This window comes from Somniosus microcephalus, chromosome 7, assembly GCF_052327205.1.
Source record: "Somniosus microcephalus isolate GS21.2 chromosome 7, FLI_Smic_1.0, whole genome shotgun sequence".
Lineage (NCBI taxonomy): Eukaryota > Metazoa > Chordata > Chondrichthyes > Squaliformes > Somniosidae > Somniosus > Somniosus microcephalus.
The window spans coordinates 213,232,500-213,255,767 of record NC_140993.1 but is presented as its reverse complement, the minus strand read 5'-3'; the positions used below and the strand labels follow the sequence as shown (position 1 = coordinate 213,255,767).

Here is a 23,268-nt window from a genome sequence, read left to right as displayed (position 1 = left end):
AAAAAGATTCAGCCCATAAAAGTCTATTCAGACTCCCATTACCAATTTTCTAGACTCCAGGGATGAAAGTAAAGTAATTATTGGTACAGTAATGGTGTTCAGAATCTACAACCCCAATTTTAATCCGGGTGCAAAGTGGGCGGCAGGAAGCTCCCATGATATCATCAGTGTGAGGCCTGAGCAATTTTGTTTCCTATGCCTCATTTCCATTTGAGTGATGGGCTGCCCTCCCCATCGTGTTGGGAATCGAGTAGCCCATCCACAGGACGTGCACAATTTCTAGTGCACCTTCCGAGGTCTATTTAAAGCAGGGAGGAACCTCTTCAATAGAAGTTGCAGTCTCCACTTTCATTTTAATATTTTGACAGTGCAAATGAGTAGAAGGGCACCCCCACCCCCTGGTTTTGTATTGCTTCCCTGGGCATCCTGGTGCAGAAGGTCTGGGCAAGGAGGGAGGTACTGTTCCCTTGAAGCCACAAGAACATCCCCAGAACCAATATCCAGCAGTCCAGGTCAGAAGTAGCTGACAGGTTCAGTGGCACCAAATCAGCCCCAGGACCTGGCTTCAGTGTAGGAAGAGGTTCAATTATCTCACAAGAGCTGCAACAGTGAGTAGAGCTCTTCATCTCTCCACCTCTCTCAACAACACCTGACAACACTCCTTTCACCCCTTCCCCCACCACTCGCAACAATTCCCTCCCCTCCATCGTCTGTATCCTTCAGCATACAACCACAAGGGCTTACTGCAAACCCTCTCTTTCTCATTCCAAACACAACTCTTCCTTTGGTCTATTCACACCCACACACTACACTAACACCATTCTCTTCTCACATCCACACTTGCACAACCAGCAACTCCTCCCAGCACTGCTGCCTTACTTCACATTACATACATCTTGCTTCTTCTCCAGCTCTCAACACATGCACTATATGCACATCACATCTCCACTTAACTTTCCAACAGCCACTACCTAACTCTCCTGTGTAGGGTTCTCAAAATTCCCACATTCCCCGAAAATTATGGATAAAGGGGCCCTGTATGGACAAGTTATTAAAAAGGGTACCCAAAAATGGCTTCTGCAACCTCGTGACCAAAAGTACAGGATTTTAAAAGCAAGGCCCTGCAAAAGGGCAGGCACTTTTCAAAACCTGAAACGAAACCTAAAATGCATGAATCTGTGAAGAGACTTTGTGGAGCCAGACAGCTAAGCAAACACAGAATATGCATTCATTCACCTTGGAACAGATCAGGTTAGAATGGGCCTAAATCGAGACCATTAGGTTTCTGCATATTTGATCGGTAACAGCTCACAGTAGCCATCAAGCCAGGATGAGGACAATTAAGTTTCATAAATGACAAACAGCCAGGACATCGAGGCCATTAAGCATGGAGACAACCACTCCAGAAGTCGTTAAAGTAAATGGCTGTAATCATTTTAAACGAGCCTGCCAAAAGTTAGACAAAGGACTGACCTGATCTGGCGCGCAGATAAGGAATGAAGAACGGGTATAATTGTAGGCCCATCAGTGGCGATCGCTCTCTTATCTCTGGCTCTTGACTCTTGCTCCTGCCTCTCGTTCTCGTGCCCTGGCCTCGTGGCGGGCTCTCTTCTCGCTCCCCGTGCCACTCAACACCAAGGACGCCCATTACACCAGGGCCAAACGCGGGAGGAGAACGGAACCCGATTCGAAAGCACACAGGACACACAGGCCACAAACGGGCAGACGAGACGAAGAATACGGTAAACCGATAAGGGCAGAGAAGAGCAGCGGAAAGACGCGTTGGGGGACAAACACCTAGTTATAAGCTGGCGTTTGAAGAATAAGTTGGCATTACATGCATGGACAGTAAAACCCCAGAATCATAGCCCAGTTTAAGAATAAGCTGGCGTCCGAAGGATGGACAATAAGAGCCCAGTTTAAGAATAAGCTGGTGTTTGAAGCTTGGGTAGGAAAATCATTAAACAGTAAAGACCGCCAGCCGACCCCCAACCGCAACAATACCGTTGGCGACCGCCCGAGGAAGAAGAAGACCCATTGCGACTCGACGACGACGTTAGCTGAGGAAATGGAGGGTGCTTCGCACAAACAACTTCAGCGCCACGCCCTGTGACCACGTGGCGACGAGATACCCCAAAGGACAGAAAGAGCGGACCTCAAAACCCCACCAGTTAAGGCAACAGGTTTCGGATTGGTGAGCATGAATTCCTGGCCCCTCATAGCTTAATCTAGTTAGGTATAGGGGGTGGGATAAGGATAAGGGGATTTTTAATGTACTTGTTTCCCTCGATGTGCCATGTGTTCCCCATTCCCATATAAGTGTAATTGTTTATGCCTCTATTCTATATCAGTAATTCTCATAAGATTGTGTTTAATTCTGCTTTTAATAAAATTTTGGTTTTCTTGCACCAAACCACTTGTCTACTCGATTTTCTGTATCGCTGCCTGTACCTAAGTCCGGTGTCTAGAACCCAGGGGTGTGGGAGCGATTCGAACCGCTCAAAGACAGTCAGAGGTGAAGCTGACTGGGCGCACGCCACCCCCTACACCTGCTCTCTTTCTGTAGCAGAAGACAGCATATGCGAGTGAGAGGACCAAGACGGGTGGCGGAGTCAGTGCAAATGATGAGCCCGAACCCCATGGGAGTGGCAGTGGCACAATGGGAGCAGTATGTGTTGCCCTCTCAGGATTTTAGCATGTCTGCTCCTTCATCAACCCCTTAACCAGTACCTGGCATAGTGTCAGCAAGTCGGCTGGACCAGACTGCTCGGCAGCAGCCGAGATGCAGCAGTCTGCATCCAGACACTCACTGGCTCCAGCACCCAGAAGTCACCGGCCACAAACATCTCAAGGGTTCCAACATGAGGAACAGCAGCCTTCCACTGGCTCTGCTGAGGCCACTAAAGGAGCACCTTGTAGGAGTGAAAAAGGCACCATGTGTTGATAACTTGGGTGAGAAATGAATAGAAGGCATTTACTCTGTTTGCCATTAAATTAATCACCGTTGCCACATTTGGCACTTTGGTCTGTATTGTGGTTTAATAGCAGCTTCTGAGTCTGCATTGTCATAGTGTCATTGATATAAATGTTGCCTGAACAGTTTGAATGTTCTTTTATGCATGATTAAGGGAGTGGTTAGGATGTAATAAAGACTGTTAAACAGACAGTCTCTGTGTAAGTTTTCAGGGCAAGGAAATGAGCAGGTTTCCCATTCCAGCAGATAGCAAGTCATGTTGCAGGAGGCTGTAGAGGTCTGCAACAGCCTGCTTGGAGAAGCACAGCCTCCTGATGCACTGCTCATAGGAACAGGAGTAGGCCATTTAGCCCCGCGAGCCTGTTCCGCCATTTAATGAGATCATGGCTGATCTGTGACCTATCTCCATATATCCGCTTTTGCCCATATCCCTTAATACCTATCAATCTCAGATTTAAAATGAACAATTAACAAAATTTGATACTGAGAAATGTAGAGGACCAGAGGGACCTTGGAGTGCATGTCCACAGATCCGTGAAAGTAGCAGGACAGGTAGATAAAGTGGTTAATAAGGCACACGGGATACTTTACTTTATTAGCCGAGGCGTACAATATAAGAGCAGGGAGGTTATGTTAGAACTGTATAAAGCACGAGTTAGGCCACAGCTAGAGTATAGCATACAAGTTCTGGTCAACACGTTACAGGAAAGATGTGATCGCACTAGCGATGGTACAGAGGAGATTTATGAGGATGTTGCCAGAACTCGAGAATTTTAGCTATGAGGAAAGATTGGATAGGCTGGGGTTGTTTTCTTTGGAACAGAGGAGGCTGAGGGGAGACTTAATTGAGGTGTACAAAATTATGAGGTGTCTAGATAGAGTGGATAGGAAGGACCTATTTTCCTTAGCAGAGAGGTCAATAATCAGGAAGCATAGATTTAAAATAATTAGTAGAAGGATTAGAGGGGAGTTGAGGAGAACTTTTTTCACCCAGAGGGTGGTGGGGATCTGGAACTCACTGCCTGAAAGGGTGGTAGAGGCAGAAACCCTCATCACATTTAAAAAGTACTTGGATGTGCACTTGAAGTGCCGTAACCTACAGGGCTATGGACCAAGAGCTGGAAAGTGGGATTAGACTGGATATTTCTTTTTCGATCAGCGCAGACACAATGGACCAAATAGCCTCCTTCTGTGCCATAAATTTCTATGATTCTATGAACTAATCCAGCATCAACTGCAGCCTTCGACACAGTTGACCACACCATCCTCCTCCAATGCCTGTCCTCTGTCGTCCAACTGGGTGGAACTGTTCTATCTTGGTTCCGTTTTTATCTATCTAATCGCATCCAGAGAATCACCTTCAATGGCTTTTCTTCCCACTCCCGCATCATTAGGTCTGGAGTCCCCCAAGGATCTATCTTGGTCCCTTCTATTTCTCATCTAAATGCTGCTGCTCGGCGATATCATCTAAAAACACAACATCAAGTTCCACATGTATGCCGACGACACTCAGCTCTATCGCACCACCAACTCGTTGGACCCCCTCCAGTGTCTCTGATTTGTCACACTGCTTGTCCGATATTCAATATTGGATGAGCAGAAATTTTCTCCAACTAAATATTGGAAAAACTGAAGTCATTGTCTTTGGTCCCCGGCGCAAACGCCATTCCCTCGCCACCTTTTCCATCCCTGGCAACAGTATTAAGCTGAGCCAGACCGTTCGCAACCTTGGTGTTGTGTTTGACCCTGAGATGAGTTTCCGACCACATATCCGCTCCATCACAAGCCTGCTTACTTCCACCTCCGTAACATCGCTCGACTCCAACCCTGCCTCAGCTCATCTGCTGCTGAAACCCTCATCCATGCCTTTGTTACCTCTAGACTTGACTATTCCAACACTCTCCTGGCTGGTCTCCCATCTTCCATCCTCCATAAACTTGTGTTCATCCAAAACTGTGCAACCTGTATCTTAACTCATTCCAAATCTCGTTTACCCATTACTCCTGTGCTGGCTGACCTTCACTGGCTCCCGGTGTTACAACGCCTCAGTTTTAAAATCCAATCCTTGTTTTCAAATCCCTCCATGGCCTCACCCCTCCCTATCTCTGTAATCTCCTCCAGCCTACAAACCTTCGAGATCTCTGCGCTCTTCCGCTTCTGGCCTTTTGTTCATCCCTGATTTTAATCGCCCCACCACCGGCGGCCCTGCTTTCAGCTGCCTTGGTCCAAGCTCTGGAATTCCCTCCCTAAGCCTCTCCGCCTCTCTATTCTTTTTTAAGATGCTCCTTAAAACCTACCTCTTTGAACAAGCTTTTGGTCATCTGTCCTGATATCTCCTTCTGTGGCTCGATGACAAAAAATGTTTTTTTATTGATATTGCTTTTGTGAAGCGCCTTGATATCTTTTAGTATATTAAATGCGCTATATAAATCTAAGTTGTTGTTGTTGTTTGTGGAAGAGAGTTCCAAACTTACACAACCCTTTACGTGTAGAAATGTATACTAAATTCACTCCTGAAAGGCCTAGCTCTAATTTTTAGGCTATGTCCCCTAGTTCTAGGGGGGAATTTTTCAGGGGGTGTGTGGGCACGTTCGGTGGTGGGTCGGTTGGAAAAAAAAATGTTTTGACAGCGGGTTGGGATCCCGCTGTCAACTGGCCGCCACGCGACTTTCCTAGATGTCAGGTCTGTCAGCGCTGAGCAGACCTGACATGCAGCGGCAGAGGAGACAATTCAGGCCATTATGGCCTTGTTAACAGCCCATTAAGAACTATTTTGAGCTCACCTTTACATTTTACGAGGTCGCTCACGGGGTCCACGCTGCTCGGGATCACGTCAGGTAAACAGGTCGGGAATTGTATGACCATAGGATCATCTCATTACTTGACAGCTGCAAATGTGCTATAAAAGCTCCCATCTCACATCTGTTCACTTTCCAAGCTCAGAAGCTGTTGCTTACTGCATTTAGAAGACAGATTGAGCTTTATGCAGGTTGCAAGTGTTTGGAGTAAACTCTCGATCCAGTGTCACCTCATTGGAACAACCTCTCTCACCACTGACAGATCGCTTCTGTCATCTCAACCTCACCTGCCATCTATTACATCAGCATCGGTGCCCTTGAAACTATCTCACATTGGTCATCAGAATCCCACCACGATCAGCTCCAACACCAGCAGCACCAGGCACACCAGCAGCATCAACAACAATACCAACCTTCTCCGCAATCAACTGATGCTGCACAGGACAGAGGGCATCAGCACCTGACCACATTGCTGCCCAGGAGGGCAGGGATGGTCTCACCATGGCCAGATTTACTTCACTTGACGCTGTACACCCTGGCTGCCACATTATGTGCCAGGTTGGCACCACTGCAGCCTAGTCCTCATGATGGCATCCCTGCTTGTGCCCTCCTGTGCAATGTGCAACCAGGCTGTGTTGATCTCCTGGGGAGGTCTCTTCCGCCCATTGGAAGGGAAGAGAACCTCCCTGTGTGCTGTGACTCCCTCCATAAGCATATGGAAGGAGTCATGGGAGAGCCTGGGTGCAACCCTGCACCTCTGTGCAGTGCTTGTCAGTGTTTGCAGCGCCTCAATGCTGTAGAACACTGACAGCACAAATGTCAAAATTAATCTGCACATGGTCCCTTTAAGGAAACCAGCTGATGACGCGTCATCGAATGACGTCATCAGACCCGCTTCCTTCAGTTGGCCGGGAAACGTGTTGGGCGGGCCCTATCAGGCAAAAATCATTCTACAGAGTGGGCTGGAGCCGGCAGTGGACGTCGCCCGCCACGGACCCGCCAAGGTTGGTAAAATCCAGCCCTTAGATTCCCCAACCAGCGGAAATAGTTTCTCACTATCTACCCTATCAGCTCCCCTTAATATCTTGAAAACTTCAATCAAATAGCCCCTGACTAAATTCCAGGGAATACAACCCTAGTTTGTGTAATCTCTCCTCATAATATTACCTTTGGAGTCCCGGTATCATTCTGGTAAACCTATGCTGCACTCACTCCAAGGCCAATATATCCTTCCTAAGGTGTGGTGACCAGAACTGCTCACAGTACTCCAGGTGTGGTCTAACCAGGGTTTTGTACAGCTGCAGCATGACTTCTACCCCCTTGTATTCTCGTCCTCTAGATATAAAGGCCAGCATCCCATTAACCTTTTGATTATTTTCTCTACCTGTTCATGACATTTTAATGATCTATGTACCTGAACCACTAAGTCTCTTTGGATATCCGCTGTTTTTAGCTTTTCACCATTTAGAAAGCACCCTGTTCTATCCTTTTTAAGTCCAAAGTGGATGACCTCACACTTGCCTACATTGAAATCCATTTGCCACAGTTTTTCCCATTCACTTAATCTATTAATATCTCTTTGTAATGTTATGCTTGCATCTACACTTCTTACAATGCCGCCTATCTTTGTGTCATCAGCAAACTTGGATTTGTGGCTCTCTATCCCATCATCTACGTTGTTAATAAATATGGTGAATAGTTGATGCCCCAACACAGATCCTTGCGAGACTCCACTACTCATATCCTGCCAATTTGAGTATGTGCCCATTATCCCTACTCTCTGTCTCCTGCCACTCAGCCAATTTCCTAACCAGGTCAATAATTTTCCCTCAATTCCATGAGCTTCAACTTTAGCTAACAGTCTCTTATGATGGACTTTATACAATGCCTTCTGGAAGTCCATATAAATAACATCCAAAGACATTCCCCTGTCCACTACTTTAGTCACCTCCTCAAAAAAATCAATCATGTTTGTCAGGCATGACCTACTTTTCACAAATCCATGCTGGCTCTCTCTGGTCAACTGAAAATTTTCAAGGTGTTCCGTGACTCCATCCTTAATTATAGACTCTAGTAAATTTCCCGACAACAGGTGTTAGGCTAACTGGTCTATAATTTAACTGGTTTCTCCCTCTCACCTTTCTTAAATAGTGGAGAAACATGTGCAATTTTCCAATCTAAAGGAACGGTTCCTGAATCGAGAGAACTTTGGAAGATCATAGTTAGGGCATCTACAATGTTCTCACCTACTTCCTTTAAAACCATGGGATGAAAACCATCTGGCCCTGGGGATCTGTCATTCTTTAGTGCCATAATTTTCTTAATTCCTGTTAATTTGCTTACGTTAATTTTGGTGAGTCCCGGTCATTGATTCAATATGAGTTTCTTTGGGATGTCCAGCATGCTATCCTCTTCCTCTACTGTAAATACTGATGCAAAGTAATTATTCAACATGTCCGCCATTTCCTTATTTTCATTTATAATATCACCATTATCACTTTTTAAGGGGCCAACATTGCTCATAACCACTCTCTTTTTCCTACTATAATTGTAAAGTTTTTTGTGTTGATTTTGATATTCCGTGCTGATTTCTTTTCATACTCCCTTTTTGTAGCTCTTACTATCTGCTTTGTCACCCTTTGCTGTTCTTTGCATCTCTCCCATTCACCAGGATCTGTGTTATTTTTTTGCATTCTTGTATGCTTTTTCATTTAGTTTTTATGTTGTCCCTTACTTTTGGCGAGTAAAAGTCTTGCCCCTTAGGGGTATAAACTGGTTCTGTATCACGTTAAATTCTTTTTTGAACGCCTTCCACTGATCTTCTGTCATTTTACCCATTGACAGATTTGCCCAGTTTACTGTGGAGAGTCTCTGTCTCATCCCGTTGAAGTCGGCCTTATCTAAATCTAGAATCTTAGTAGCTGTTTTGTGTTTCTCCCTTTCAAACACTACATTGAACTCAATTATATTACGATCACTATTATATAGTTGCTCTTCAGATAGATCTAAGAAAGTGACTCCTGGCCTGTATTCCTTGTATGCTGAGTATGGCCTCCTACGAGCACCCCCTCCCCTGCGGACTTGTAATAGGCACGGCAGCTGCCAGTGCTGGTTGCTGAGGCTGTTGCTGCCCCTCTTCCACCAACTGTTCCTCTAGCCAAATAAAACTTGTACGAAAAGCAGCCATGATAAGCAAATAATGCTTAATGAAATTGATAAGGCAGAAAAAGTGAGAAAGGAGTGACCTGGAAGCTGGAAAAACTCCTGGTAATCCAAACAGCAGAACACTCCTCTCATCCAATTACCTGCAGATGAGTGGCCCTTTAAATACTGCTTCAGTGGCTCAGACACTATCGAAACATATAAGATACTGAGGGGGCTCAACAGGGTAGATGCAGAGAGGATGTTTCCCCTCATGGGGAAATCTAGAACTTGGGGGCACAGTCTCAGAATAAAGGGTCGCCCTTTTAGAACTGAGATGAGGAGGAACTTCTTCTCTCAGAGGGTCGTAAATTTGTCGAATTCTCTGCCCCAGAGAGCTGTGGAGGCTGGGTCATTAAATACATTTAAAGTGGAGATAGACAAATGTTTGCAAGATAAGGGAGTGAAGGGTTATGGGGAGCAGGCTGGGAAGTGGCTTTGAGCCCTAGATCAGCCATGATCTTATTGAATGGCAGAGCAGGCTCGAGGGGCCAAGTGGCCAATTCCTGCTCCTATTTCTTATGTTCTTATGTTCTTTAACTGGTGGGCCAGGCGCTGGGAGGGACTTCTACAATTTTCGGTTAAAATGGTGTTAGGTCCTAATTGCAACATGAGACCCTAGGATTGCCAACTTTGGTTGGACATATTCCTGGAGGTTTGATCATGTGACACTAGATCATGTGACACTTGCCCACAGTTTGCAAATGTTATTGCATTTAGCTTATAAAGGCTGGATACCCTGTAGTTAGGTATTTTTGCACCCCGTGTGCCTATAAAAATGTATTTACTCACTGACAGGGGCAGACTGGGTATTGCAAAATTTCCCAAGTGCCCCCATGAATGGGTCCCTACCACCCCCAAGACGTGTGCTATCCGATTCCCAAACACCATTGAGAAATCAATGGTCAATTCTTTATAATTTTAAACAAAAGCAGAACATGCTGGAAATGTTCAGCAAGTCAGGCAGCATTTGTATTCCGGGAGGTTTGGCAAACCTGCCACACACACAGGCACTGGGAGCTGAGGGTGGGAATCTAAATGCCATTTTGCCCTCCACTTCAATGAAAAATGACTGGTGGAAAAAATTTATTGAAAGGGTTTCCAAGCACCTCATTCCCAAAATGACCTAATAATTCCCTCACTGGTAGGCTACAGTCTTAGGTAAAGATGCAGCAAAAATAGGAGGAGGCAAATAGAAAAAGGAACCGATTGGAATAGAAAAGTTACCACAAGTACTTACCTAAAATGGCTACTGCAGCAACCAAAATACAAATAGCTATTATTTGGGAACTTTAATATCTACGGTGCTCAGGCACGCTCCAGCCTAGCTTGCTAGCATAAACCCACCCCGCCCTGTGTGCTGTAAACACGCATCCCCATCACCAGCCAGGCCTCTCCCACAGCCCCTGTACATACAAGTGTAAACTGGCCAGCTGTCCTTCAAATTAGGTTGCAGCGCTGACACCATTACCCACTTGCTTGATGATTTTACAGATTGGTAAGTCTCGTCCTCCTTGTCCATCACTAGGTGATGAACGATGGGCCACCCTGCTCGCCAGTCAATGCTGACATTCTTCCCCTTCCCCTCGGTTAGCTGTGTCAGCTGTGGCTCAGTAGGTAGCACTGTCTAGGTGGGAGGGGCTAGGAGTGAGCAGGTGTTACTGGTTGCCTGATTGCAGCAGGGAGTTGGAGTGAGTTTGTAAAAAGTTGGTGGTGGGTTTGGGGGTTTTTGTTTTCAGGTTTTAGGGCCTTTTTGGCCCATAAACAACAGCCAGATGGCTGCTGAGGGGTCCGGAGTGCCGGGCCCCTCAGAGGGCTGTGTTCTCAAGGGGAATTTAATCAGGGAAGAAACTGTGGTTGGAAGGGAAAGAAAAAGGCCCAAAGATTTGGGCCGGGACCCCGGGAGGTTTGGAAAAGAAAACATGGTGGTGGTTCAGTGCGAGGATAAGGAGATACGAGCTTGGGATATTATCCAAGCGGTACATGAGGACTGTGGCGAGGGAAGCTGCTTTGCCTACCGACCAAAGTCAAATGTTGGGTTTGAGGTGACGGTCAGTGGCCGAGAGGAGGTGGAAAGACTTTTGCTCAGTCTGAAAGTTGGCGATAAGTTCTTGGAGGTATCTCTGCTATATTCAGAAGAGGTGGAGGTCTCATTCTTAAACTTGCCAGTTTATATTAAGGATTTTGTGCTAATCAAAAAGTTGGCATTGTGGGACATTAAAATTTGCTCAGCAATAAAGAGGTACTATCCAGGAACACGGGTAGCAGATGGAACCCATTATGTAAAGGTGCAGTTCCCAGAGGGGGTGAAGTCATTACCGTACAGCATGAAATTCAAGACAATGGAAGGAGTGCAGTACTTTCGAGTAATACATGATAACCAAGTGAAGGTTTGTTATTATTGTCTTGGACACGACCATCTTGTAAGAAACTGTCCAGATCTGTACTGTTATAATTGCGGCGAGTCTGGGCACGTCGCTCGGAGCTGCAAGGCGGAGAGCTGTGGGGTGTGTCACAAAGGCCCCACCCGCTGTGAGTGTGAGGTAGAAGGAAACTCTATGAGTGACGAGGAGATGGGAGAAGGAGCAGGAGGTGTGAGTGGAACGGCGCAGTCAGAGGACACAGCTAGTAAATTGAAGGAGAAAAGAGCACAGGAAGAGGCAGAAAATTGCGGAGCAGAGAACAGGATGGAGATGGTGGAAAACACACCAAGTACAGTGGAAAAGAACAAAGACAGCAGCGGGCAGCAAGGGTCGAGTGCAAACTCGAGCCTTAATACGGTTCAGCTCTCCCTAAAGAATCTGGTGTCCGCGGGGGGAGAGGAGGCAGGAGGAGGGTGCGTGGTAAATGTAAGTACTCCAAAGAAAGACGGGGAGTCGGACATCTCGGTGAGCAGGAGGGGGCAAGACAAGGAGAGGGTGCAAGAGGCAGGAGCCTTAAAGGGGCAGCAGGACGGGAGTGGCGAGACAAAGACGCCAGAAGGGAGCAATATAGGTGCGCCATTGTCCCAGAGAGAGAAGGATCAGGGAGCAAGGATCAGAGGTGGAGAGGAGGTCGAAGGGAGCGGCACTGTTGGAGAAACCGCGATAGCAGGAAGACTCTCTATGGGAGATGATGTATCTGATGGGGAGTAGGATTATGTATCTGACGGGGAGCAGACACAGACGGTTACAGAAGAGCTTGAGAGTGAGGAATTAGAGGGGACAGAGACATGGAAGTGGGGGGTGGGGTGGCACCATGTGGAAAGGGAAAGGTTAGTGAGGGGCAGAAGGAGGGAAAAGGGGCAGCTTCTTGACCCAAACTTAATGCAAGGAAGGGAAGGTTCAAACAGGAGGTGAAACAGCAGGGAAGGTTCAAACAGGAGGTGAAAAAGAGTCGGAGGCTGCAGGAAAAAGCAACAGCTGGCCAAAAAGTTGGGAAGGAGCATGAGAGGAGGGAAGGGCCAGAGATTAAATGATGGGGAGATTATCAGGCATACTTCCCTTCTTTCGAGCCATGATTACATTGGTCTTGATTAATGTGAACGGACTGAGGGGTGAGAAGAAATTGGAGCAGTTGTTGCAGGGTTTTAAAGGCATGGACTTGTTGTGTCTGCAAGAAACCTTTTGGGATGAGGATATTCTAGAAAGAGTTCAGAAGGTTTGGAAGGGAGAGGTGTTTGCAAGTTGTGCAAACAATAACCGTAGAGGGGTGGCTGTTTTGGTGAGTCCGTCCATAAAAGAGAACGTTGCCTTGGTGAACAAGGACACTGAGGGGAGATTTTTATGGCTAAGGGTAAAAATGGAGGAATTTAATTGCGATCTCTTTAATATCTATGCACCGAACGACCATTGCAAGCGTCGCGAGTTTTTTCGGGGGTTATTCACTGAAGTGGCAGAGGTGGAAAATCCTTGTATAGTGGGGGATTTTAATGTATTTTTATCTCGGATGGACATTTCAGCCCAGATGACATTTAAGGATGATAAGTCCAGAGGGATGATTGTAAAAATGATGGCAAATTTAAATTTGAGAGACTTATGGAGGGACCAGAACCCCATAAAAAGGGAATTCTCCAGATCAGGTTGGGTGGGTGATGTTTTAAAACAGAGCCGAATAGATTTTGTGTTAATGCGGGAAGGGTTAAGTTCTGAGGTGATGGAGATTTATTACAAAAAAGTATTTTTTAGTGACCACTCGGCTTTGGTTCTTAGAATTAGGAACAGCAGAGTTAAGATCGGTTCAGGGGTGTGGATTTTAAACAATCAATACCTGAAAGAAATTGCTTATAAAGAAGGGATTTTAAATATAATAAAGAATGCTCAGAAGGAACCTTTGTTCTTGAAAGAAAGAAGAATTTGGTGGGACAATTTCAAATATGAGGTAAAAGTTTTTTCGGTCCGTTAAGGGAAAAAGAGAGCGGCAGCTAACCGGCGTCGAGAAGAGAATATAAACAAAAGGTTTACGGATGTCTGTAAAGCAGTTGACGGAGGGGATAAGGGAGCTGAGACTAAGTTTCGGGTGCTAAAGGAAGAGTGGGAATTATTACAAGCTGAAAAATGCAAGGGGGCCATTCTCCGTGCAAAGGCTAGAGATGCATTGGAGGGCGAAAGATGCACTATTTTCTAGAGCAAGAGAAGCGGCGACAGAGATTATCATTAATTGGAGAGTTGAAGGTTGGGGAGAAGATCATTCATGAAAGTGGGGAGATTTTAGAGGCAGCTAGCAGCTTTTATCAAGAGTTATATACAAAAGAAGACATTTCCAATTTGGCGATGGAGAAGGTTAGTGCTTTTATTGAAGAGGGTTTAAAGGAGGATGAGGGAAGCATGTGTGACAAAGAAGTAGGATTAGCGGAAATAAAAGTAGCAATAATAGGCAGCACGGTGGCATAGTGGTTAGCACTGTTGCCTCACAGCGCCAGGGACCCGGGTTCGAATCCGGCCTCGGGTGACTGTCTGTGTGGAGTTTGCACATTCTCCCCGTGTTTGCGTGGGTTTCCTCCGGGTGCTCCGGTTTCCTCCCACAGTCCAAAGGTGTGCGGGTTAGGTTGATTGGCGATGATAAAATTGACCCTTAGTGTTAGGGGGATTAAATACGTGGGGTTACGGGGATAGAGTGGGATATGTGTTGGTGTAGGGGTTACAGGGATCGGGTGGGATATGTGTCGGTGCAGGCTCGATGGGCCGAAATGGCCTCTATCTGCACTGTGGGGTTTCTGTGATTTCTGTGAATAAGTGGAATGAAGGGGGGAAAAGCCCAGGGTCCGATGGACTAAGTGCAGAATTTTATAAAGAATTTTTCGAGATTGTAAGTCCATTGCTCTTAGAAATTTTTAAGGAAATTAAAATTGAGGGAAGCTTGACCCCATCTATGAGGAGAGGTGTCATAAGCTTAGCTTATAAAAATAAAGGGGGTAGACGGGATCTGAAGAATTGGAGGCCCATCACATTATTAAATGTGGATTATAAGATCTTGGTGAGGGTTATGGCAAATTGTATGAAGGAGGTGATGCCGCAGATAGTTTTGCCCTCTCAGTCCTATGGAGTCATAGGCTGGGACATCGCAGACTCTGTGGTCTCAATCCGAGATGCGATCGAGCTCATGGAAGAGAGTGGGAGGAAGGCTTATGTATTAAAGATAGATCAAGGTCTCTCATTAGTTTTTATTGAAGGTTTTGGAAGCATTTGGTTTCGGGGAAAATTTCATTGAGTGGATAAGGATTTTTTATTCAAACATATTTAGCTGTGTTAAATGTAATGTTTTCTTATCCAAGTATTTTCCGATACAGAGATCAGTGAGACAGGGTTGTCCCCTGTCCCCATTGTTGTACACATTGGTAGCAGAACCATTAGGTTACATGATGCGAAAGAAACAAGGTGTAGTTGGGATTGTGGTTCCTAGTTCTGGGCTGGTGTCGGTGATACACCAATATGCAGATGACACAACCTTAACATTGAGAAATGGGGAGTCAGTGAGGAAAGCTATGGAGGTAGTGGAGGAATATTGTAGAGCTTCAGTAGCCAGAGTGAATTATAGTAAGTCCCAATGCCTGGTTGCAGAAAGGGGTAGGGGGGGAATGGTTGGGGGAAAGTCCCTTTAAGGTGATGGAGGTTTTGGAAGTTCTGGGGGTGCATATGGGGCGCAAGAAAGACAGGGATGAAGTGGATCGATTAAATTGGGAACCGAAGGTTATGAAAATTAAAAAGATTTTGGGAAGATGGGAAAGAAGGTGGTTGAAAGTGCAAGGAAGAGCGACAGTGGTGTCTGCTCTCCTGCTATCTAAGCTATGGTACTTATTGACGGTGGAGGATATTCTTAAGTGGGCGGAAAAGTCCATCCGAGAGGCTTGTGTGAGGTTTTTATGGGAAGGGAAACCAGCCTTGATGGCTTACAATACCATCATTGGACGGAGAAATCAGGGAGGACTCAATTTCCCAGATATTGATTTGAAGAAAAAATCCTTTAGAATCAAATGGGTGAAGAGATTTCTTCAGAAGTCAAATACAAATATTTGGAAGAGTTGTTCTGAGCATTTTTTTAAATGAAGTGGGATAGGAGGGCAGGGGATATTGTATATGGAATACAATAATATGTTTTTGAAATCGATTAAACTTCTCCCTAGGTTTTATAAGGGGGTTGTAGAGACTTGGGCCGAATTTTTTAAAAGTGTGCAGTTTATGCCCAAGGGGGCTGAGGGATTTTTCGAACAACCCTTATTTTTGAACAGGTGGATCAACATCAAAGGAGAGGTTTTATTTAATCAAGCTTTTATAAAAGTTGGTATTATATGTGTGAAAGATGTATTATCCGAGGTAATTCCAGGTTGGTTGCCGGAAGCGATAGTGAGAGACATGGTGTGGGAGGGGGATCAGGAGGTAGAGGAAAAAGCAATAGGGATCATGTATGAGAAGATTGTGAGGGCAATGCCACAGGATTGGATGGAAGAAAGAAATGCGGAAATCTCCAAAGTAAAATGTGTCCTGCTTTTCCAAGCTTTCTGCTGGAGAAAGGGGGAGGAGAGTTGGTCCAATTTGACAACTGTAATACAGTACTCGAGATTTCTATGAGGTATTTAGAGAATGGAGATTCAAGACACCTGCTGGTCAGGAGTTTTGGCAGAGTGTATACCCACAGCTGGACTTCAACAGGATTTGGAAGGGAGTGTGGGTGAATTTTAAATGTCCAGAGTGGATTGAACTGGATTTCAAATTGGCTCATAACCAAATTTTTACCATGACTGTCTTGTGCAAGATTGGACGAGTGGAGGGGGCAACTTGCCCAGTGTGTGGGACACTGGATGAGACTCTGTCCCATTTACTGGTGTTATGTCCGCAGTTAAATGATTTTAAGTACTATGTTCGACAGTTGTGTGAAGGTTTTTTGCTGGGTGGGGACCGAAGAGCGAGAATGGGAATCCAGTGGGACTTAATTTTGAGATGGGGATTGCAGGAGAGTCTGCCCGAGTCTAGCGGAGCGGCAATTAATTTAATGTTCAGTTTGGCTAGATTCGTGATTGTGCAAAGAAGGAATGCTCTGTTTTTTAAGGGGAGGAGAATCAATCTAAAAGAGTATTTTAAATATAAGATCATTATTATAAGGCTCTGTGGATGTTATATTCAGAAAGGAATTTAAAGATAGTATTTTACAATCAATTTTTAAAGTACAATCGATTAACATATGTTACAGGAGACAAATTAAACTTCAGGTTTTGATGTTAAAATGTGGTGGCGGAATGGCTGTGCAGAGCGGCGGAATTGATTTGTATCATACAATGAAATGATCACGATGTTGTAAATGTTCTTAATGTTCAATAAAGTATATTAGTAATTTTTTTTAAAGTGGGTAGCACTCTCATCTCTGACTCAGAAGGTTGTGGATTCAAGTTCCACTCCAGTGCAGTACTGAGCAAGTGCTGCACTGTTGGCGGTGCCGTCCTTCGGATGCGTCCTTAAACTGACGCCTTCTCTGCCCTCTCAGGTGGACGTAAAAGATCCCACGGCACTATCTGAATAAGATTATCTGGTTATTATCATGTTGCTGTTTGTGGGAGCTTGCTGTGTGCAATTTTGGCTAATACATTTCCTGCATTACAATGGTGACTACACTTTATGCACCTCTCATAACAACGTCACCATGAGTAAACCATAGCGGCTCAAGCAAACCTTATTCACCAGGAGCACAAACTTTGTTTGCTAGTTTTTATCTTGCTGCTTTTCACACCAGGTCATCAGTGAGAGGTTCTTCATTGATCTGACAGTGCATTATCTGTTAACTACTCAGATTGTTATTTATATGTACACTTCACTGATGTAATTTAATCAGATAATGAGCGATTTCTCTCAGTTCTTCCAGTTCCAGTCACTGGAAATATTTTTACGCACAAGATTTTATATCAAACATGGAACATGGAACATCACTGCACCCGCTCCACCCCCAGCCCCTCCACTTCTCCCGGGAAAAAATCGCTGCATATATAGACTTGTGGATTGAGAGCGATTCTATTGTAGTACCAGCAAGTCCTGCACTACAATAGAATCTTTATCTCGATACATGCATTAAGGAATCAGTGGGAAAGGAAGGACCTAGAATGATCTGTGCCTCTTGAATTCAAGTTGTGATATATTGGCAGCAACATCTGTTTTTTCTGCAATGAATGCTCATTATAATAACCCTCTCAAAGCCTCTCTTCATTATAAGCACTGATTGTAGTTGTAGTCATAATATTTTGGATAAAAGCAACTAACTGCTAAAATTAAAAAAAACACAACATATTTCAATTACAAAGCAATTCCATTCCACAAATGCACACATTATATCACTTCACAGGTATAATTTCACACAAATGGAGAATAACAATGTGTTTTTACCTTTGCTGTACACAACACAGTTGTTGTTGTTGTCCTCTGTTCCTCGCCAAGTCACATCCATCAGCCACTTGGGACCAGCATGCACCACTATAGGGACAGCCGTTTTTGTCTTCTGTACAAAGGGAGATAATAAACAGATGCCGTTTGTTTTCAGTGATTAAGAACTTGATGAATAATACTAATTTTCACAGAACCTTAACCCCCAAACGCATAAGCCAAAACCAAAATCCCTTGTTGAGTTCTTACAGAGGACAGAGAAAGGCAGACTGAGTGCAGTCACTCTTCTGATTGACAGAATTATTATTAAATCAAGACTCTCCAAATGATAATGAATCAGATCCTCCGGATTAATAAATCTCTAACGGCTTGGATTTAAACCGAGAATGCATATGACTTTGGCAACAAACTCTGTGGAACCTGGTGAACTTCAGGAACTTTGTCGTCCTGCAAATCGCTACAGTCTCAGTTGGATGAAATGGCCAGAAGTGGTTTAAGGAGGCAGTCCCCCGAACTCTACAGAAACCCAGGGCTAAAGATGCCATTTTTTTATTTATTCAATACAACGCCGTGAGAGGGTTGCCAGGTGAATACATAAATTGTAAATTATGTTTTAAGATGGCACACAAGATGGGAGATAGGTAGGGATGGTTAAGGACTACACAATGCATTCATCATTAATGTAGCCAGTTTCATGTATGTGTATATAATGGTCCTAGACTCTCCAACCAGCGGAAATAGTTTCTCTCTATCTACCCTATCTGTTCTCCTTAATATCTTGAAAACTTCGATCAGTTCACCCCTTAACCTTCGAAATTCCAGGAAATACAACCCTAATCTCCTCGTAATTTAACCCTTGAAGTCCGGGTATCATTCTGGTAAACCTACGCTGCATTCCCTCCAAGGCCAATATATCCTTCCTAAGGTGTGTGCCCAGAACTGCTCACAGTACTCCAGGTGTGGTCTAACCAGGGCTTTGTATAGCTGCAGCATAACTTCTACCCCCTTGTATTCTAGTCCTCTAGATATAAAGACCAGCATTCCAATAGCTTTTTTGATTATTTTCTGTACCTGTTCATGACATTTTAATGATCCCCAAATCTCTTTGGACCTCCACTGATTTTAGCATTTCACCATTTAGAAAGTACCCTGTTCTATCCTTTTTAGGTCCGAAGTGGATGACCTCACATTTGCCTATATTAAAATCCATTTGCCACAGTTTTGCCCATTCCCTTAATCTGTCGATATCCCTTTGTATTTTTATGTTTCCACCTACACTGCCTACAATACCACCTATGTTTGTGTCATTGGCAAATTTAGATATATGACTTTCTATGCCATCATCTAAGTCATTAATAAATACTGTGAATAGTTGAGGCCCAAACACAGATCCCTGCGGGGCACCACTAGTCACATCCTGCCAATTTGAGTACCTACCCATTATCCCTACTCCCCTGCCACTCAGCCAATTTCCTAACCAGGTCAATAATTTGCCCTCAATTCCATGGGCTTCTACCTTAGTTAATAGTCTCTCATGTGCGACTTTAACAAATGCCTTCTAGAAATCCATATAAATAACATCCATAGACATTCCACTGTCCACTACTTTAGTCACCTCCTCAAGAAATTAAGTCAGGTTTGTCGGCATGACCTACCTTTCACAAATCCATGCTGGCTCTCTCTGATCAACTGAAAATTTTCGAGGTGATCAGTCACCTTATCTTTAATTACAGACTCAAGTAATTTCCCGACAACAGATGTTAGGCTAACTGGTCTATAATTCCCTGGTTTCCCTCTATGGCCATTTTTAAAAAGCGGAGTGAAATGTGCACTTTTCCAATCCAAAGGAACGCTTCCTGAATCGAGAGAACTTTGGAAGATTATAGTTAGGGCAGTTGCAATTTGCTCACCTCCCTTTAAAACCCTGGGATGAAAACCATCTGGTCCTGGGGATTTGTCACTCTTTAGTGCCATCATTTTCTTCATTACTGTTATTTTGCTTATGTTAATTTTATTGAGTCCCTGTCCCTGATTCAATATTAGTTTCCTTGGGGTTTCCAGCATGCTATCCTCTTCCTCTACTGTAAATAATGACGCAAAGTAATTAGAAAGAAAGAAAGACTTGCATTTATATAGCGCCTTTCACGACCACCGGACTTCCCAAAGCACTTTACAGCCAATGAAGTACTTTTTGAGTGTAGTCACTGTTGTAATGTAGGAAACGCGGCAGCCAATTTGCACTCAGCAAGCTTCCACAAACAGCAATGTGATAATGACCAGATCATCTGTTTTTATTATGTTGATTGAGGGATAAATATTGGCCAGGACCCCGGGGATAACTCCCCTGCTCTTCTTCAAAATAGTGCCACAGGATCTTTTATGCCCACCTGAGAGAGAAGACGGGGCCTTGGTTTAACGTCTCATCCAAAAGACGGCAACTCCGCCAGTGCTGCACACCCGCAGTACTGCACTGCAGTGTCAGCCTAGATTTTTGTGCTCAAGTCTCTGGAGCAGGGCCTGCCCCCACAACCTTCTGACACCAAGGGTGCTACCAACTGAGCCATTGACTGACACACAATTAATCAACATGTCCACCATTTCCTTATTATCATTGACAATATCACCAATATCAGTTTTTAAGGGGCCAACATTCCTCCTGACTACCCTCGTTTTCCTAATATAATTGTAAAAATTCTTTGTGTTGATTTTGATATCCCTTGCAAGTTTCTTTTCATACTCCCTTTTTGCAGCTCTATCTGTTTTGTGACCCTTTGCTGTTCTTGTATCTTTCCCATTTGCCAGGATCTGTGCTATTTTTTGCTTTTTCTACGCCCTTTCCTTTAGTTTTACGCTGTCCCTTACCTCTTTAGTCGTTCATGGCTGTTTTTTTGGCCACATAGAGCTCTTGCCCCTCAGGGGTATAAACAGGTTCTGTATCACCTTAAATTCTTTTTTAAACATCTCCCACTGATCTTCTGTCGTTTTACCCACTAATAGATTGGCCCAGTTTACTGTGGACAGTCTCTGGCCGCGATTTTGCATTCGATGTCGGGATGGGGGCGGGTCAGCTGGTTTCCAGATTCCGTTCCCACCCCCAGCTGCCTCCGCTCCACAGACGTGATTTTCCCTTGATTGACTTTGTTGAGCCCATCCTGCGGGCTTAACGGCCAATTAACAGGAAGCGAGTCTGATGACATCATTTGATGATGCGTCATCTGATGGTTTCCTTAAAGGGATCAGGCACAATTTTATTTTGACAGTTGATTTCTCAGTGTTTGACAGCACTGAGGTGCTGAAAACACTGACAATCACTGCATCACTGCACAAAGGTGAACTCTTGCACCCAGGCTCTCCAATGACTCCCTCCATATGCTGAAATAGATGGCAGCTGCAGGTGAGATGACAGAAGCGACCCGTCACTGGTGAGAGAGGTTCTCCCAATGAGGTGGCACTGAACATATAGTTGGATTTAAAAACCTGTAAGCTAAAGAAATCTGTATTTGTTTTAAAAATGGAGTAACCAACATTTTCTTTGCTCTGAAACTAACCATGTGCAACATTCGATCCCTCACACCACTTCTGCAGCTGTCATCTTTTCACAAACATTACATCAGACTCACAACACACAACAATTACCTGGCATGGTGTCCGGACATCGTGAAACCCGACCCAGAGGCGGGAAAATCGAAAAACAGGCTGAACACTACTGACTTTAATCTGTTCCCCGCCGCTAGGTGTCAGGTCCATTCGCAAATCGTGGACCCGACACTTGGGAAGGCTGTTTGTAGGCGGGTTGACGGCGGGTTCGGGACCTGCCATCAATCAATAGGGCTTTAACCTCGCGGCCTCTGTCTCATCATCTCAGACGCTTCCTTTCCACGCTGAAAAGCCTAAGTTTCTTTAATCTGTTTTCATAACTCAGACACCTGACGCTGCGGATCAGCTTCTGGCTCTTCTCTGCACTGCCCCCAGTGCTTGAATATCTCACCTGTTTCTTGGCAACCAGAACTGGATGAAGTATTCAATGTAAAGTCTGACCAGAGCACTATACAGTTTGATCATTACCTCCTCTGACTTGTACTCTACTCTTTTAGCTATGTAGTTAAATATCCTATTAGCTTTGTTGATTGTTGTTCTGCATTGGCTGGACATTAAGTCTACTGGGACTCCCAGGTCTCTTTCAGCTTCACACTTAGCTACTTGAACACCATTTGTGAAGTACATGTGTCGTCTATTTCACTTTCCTATGTGTAGCACTTGTCTGCATTAAATTTAATCTGCTATTATTCTGCCCACTGGCATATTTTGCCCAACTCATTCTGTAATTTCTGAAATGGCTCCTCTGGTTCTGCTGCCCTTCCTAGTTTGGTATCATCTGCAAGTGTGAGCACTTTGCATTGAGTTCCTGAGTCCACATCATGTAGACAGAACAGCAGTGGCCCCAGCACTGAAGCATGAGGTGAATATCAAGGGATATGGGGATAGTGCAGGAAAGTGGAGTTGAGGTCGATGATCAGCCATGATCTTATTGAATGGCGGAGCAGGCTCGAGGGGCCGAATGGCCTATTCCGGCTCTTATTTCTCTTATGTTCACATGCATTACTTCCCCCCACTCTGACATAACTCCTGTCTTTTTCATTTTGAAAAAAATGAAGATTGAAAATGCTTCTCTAAAGGGTAAATTCGCAAGATTACAGCAGCACAAGACCAGTTTTCAACATCTAATTAGGAAGAAATTATAATCTACAATTAAAAAAAAATGGCAAATTGATAATACTGGAGGAATGGAACATTTTTTCTACTTTTTTCATCCAATATCAATATGTGGCTTTTCCAGACCAGGTTCCTCATTGCATTGCTCATTTACTGACAATACGGGAAGGAAGATTTTCAAGGTAACATTTCAAAGACGGTGGCAACATCCTTTTAACATTTTTGCCTTGTCAAAAATTCTTCAAAGAAATCAAAACAAAATAGACTGCCTAAATTCCTATCATGCTGTTTTAAGTACAATTTTTATGCCTCGTGCTACAACAATACTCAACTCTCAGCCCAACAGAATTACTGCCTCATTCAGAAGTGAACACTACCTCCTCTCTGCTCAATTAATTACAACCTTATTACATTTTCTGAAAGATATAGAACTCTCCATCTGTATTTGCATATACTAGCTGGAGGTGAGAACTCTCAAGGCCAAAAATATATCTATGCTGGTAACCTACAACATCTGTAGTACTGCTCCATTGCTCCCATAGTCCACATTTCACAACACAAAAGTTACTGGGGATATTTTTTGTGTATATATATATATATATCATATATGTTGGTTATACAGAGAGGTCTGCAGAGAACATGCTCTTTAGAGAACTATACAATGGGGTTAGAATTGAAGCATTATTAAGTAAAGCATGGGTTTATTCCAATACAGTGGCCTAGAAATTCAGTGCCCTTA

General features: G+C 44.3%; 1 protein-coding gene across 1 annotated transcript in view; it reads right to left on the bottom strand.

The window, feature by feature from the left end:
* zfpm2a (zinc finger protein, FOG family member 2a) overlaps nt 1–23,268 on the bottom strand; it is a 986,033-nt gene that overhangs the window by 292,265 nt on the left and 670,500 nt on the right. The window contains exon 5 of the mRNA XM_085993394.1: nt 17,820–17,931. Within this exon, the coding sequence (XP_085849520.1) occupies nt 17,820–17,931 (112 nt within the window). The remainder of the gene's footprint in view (nt 1–17,819; nt 17,932–23,268) is intronic.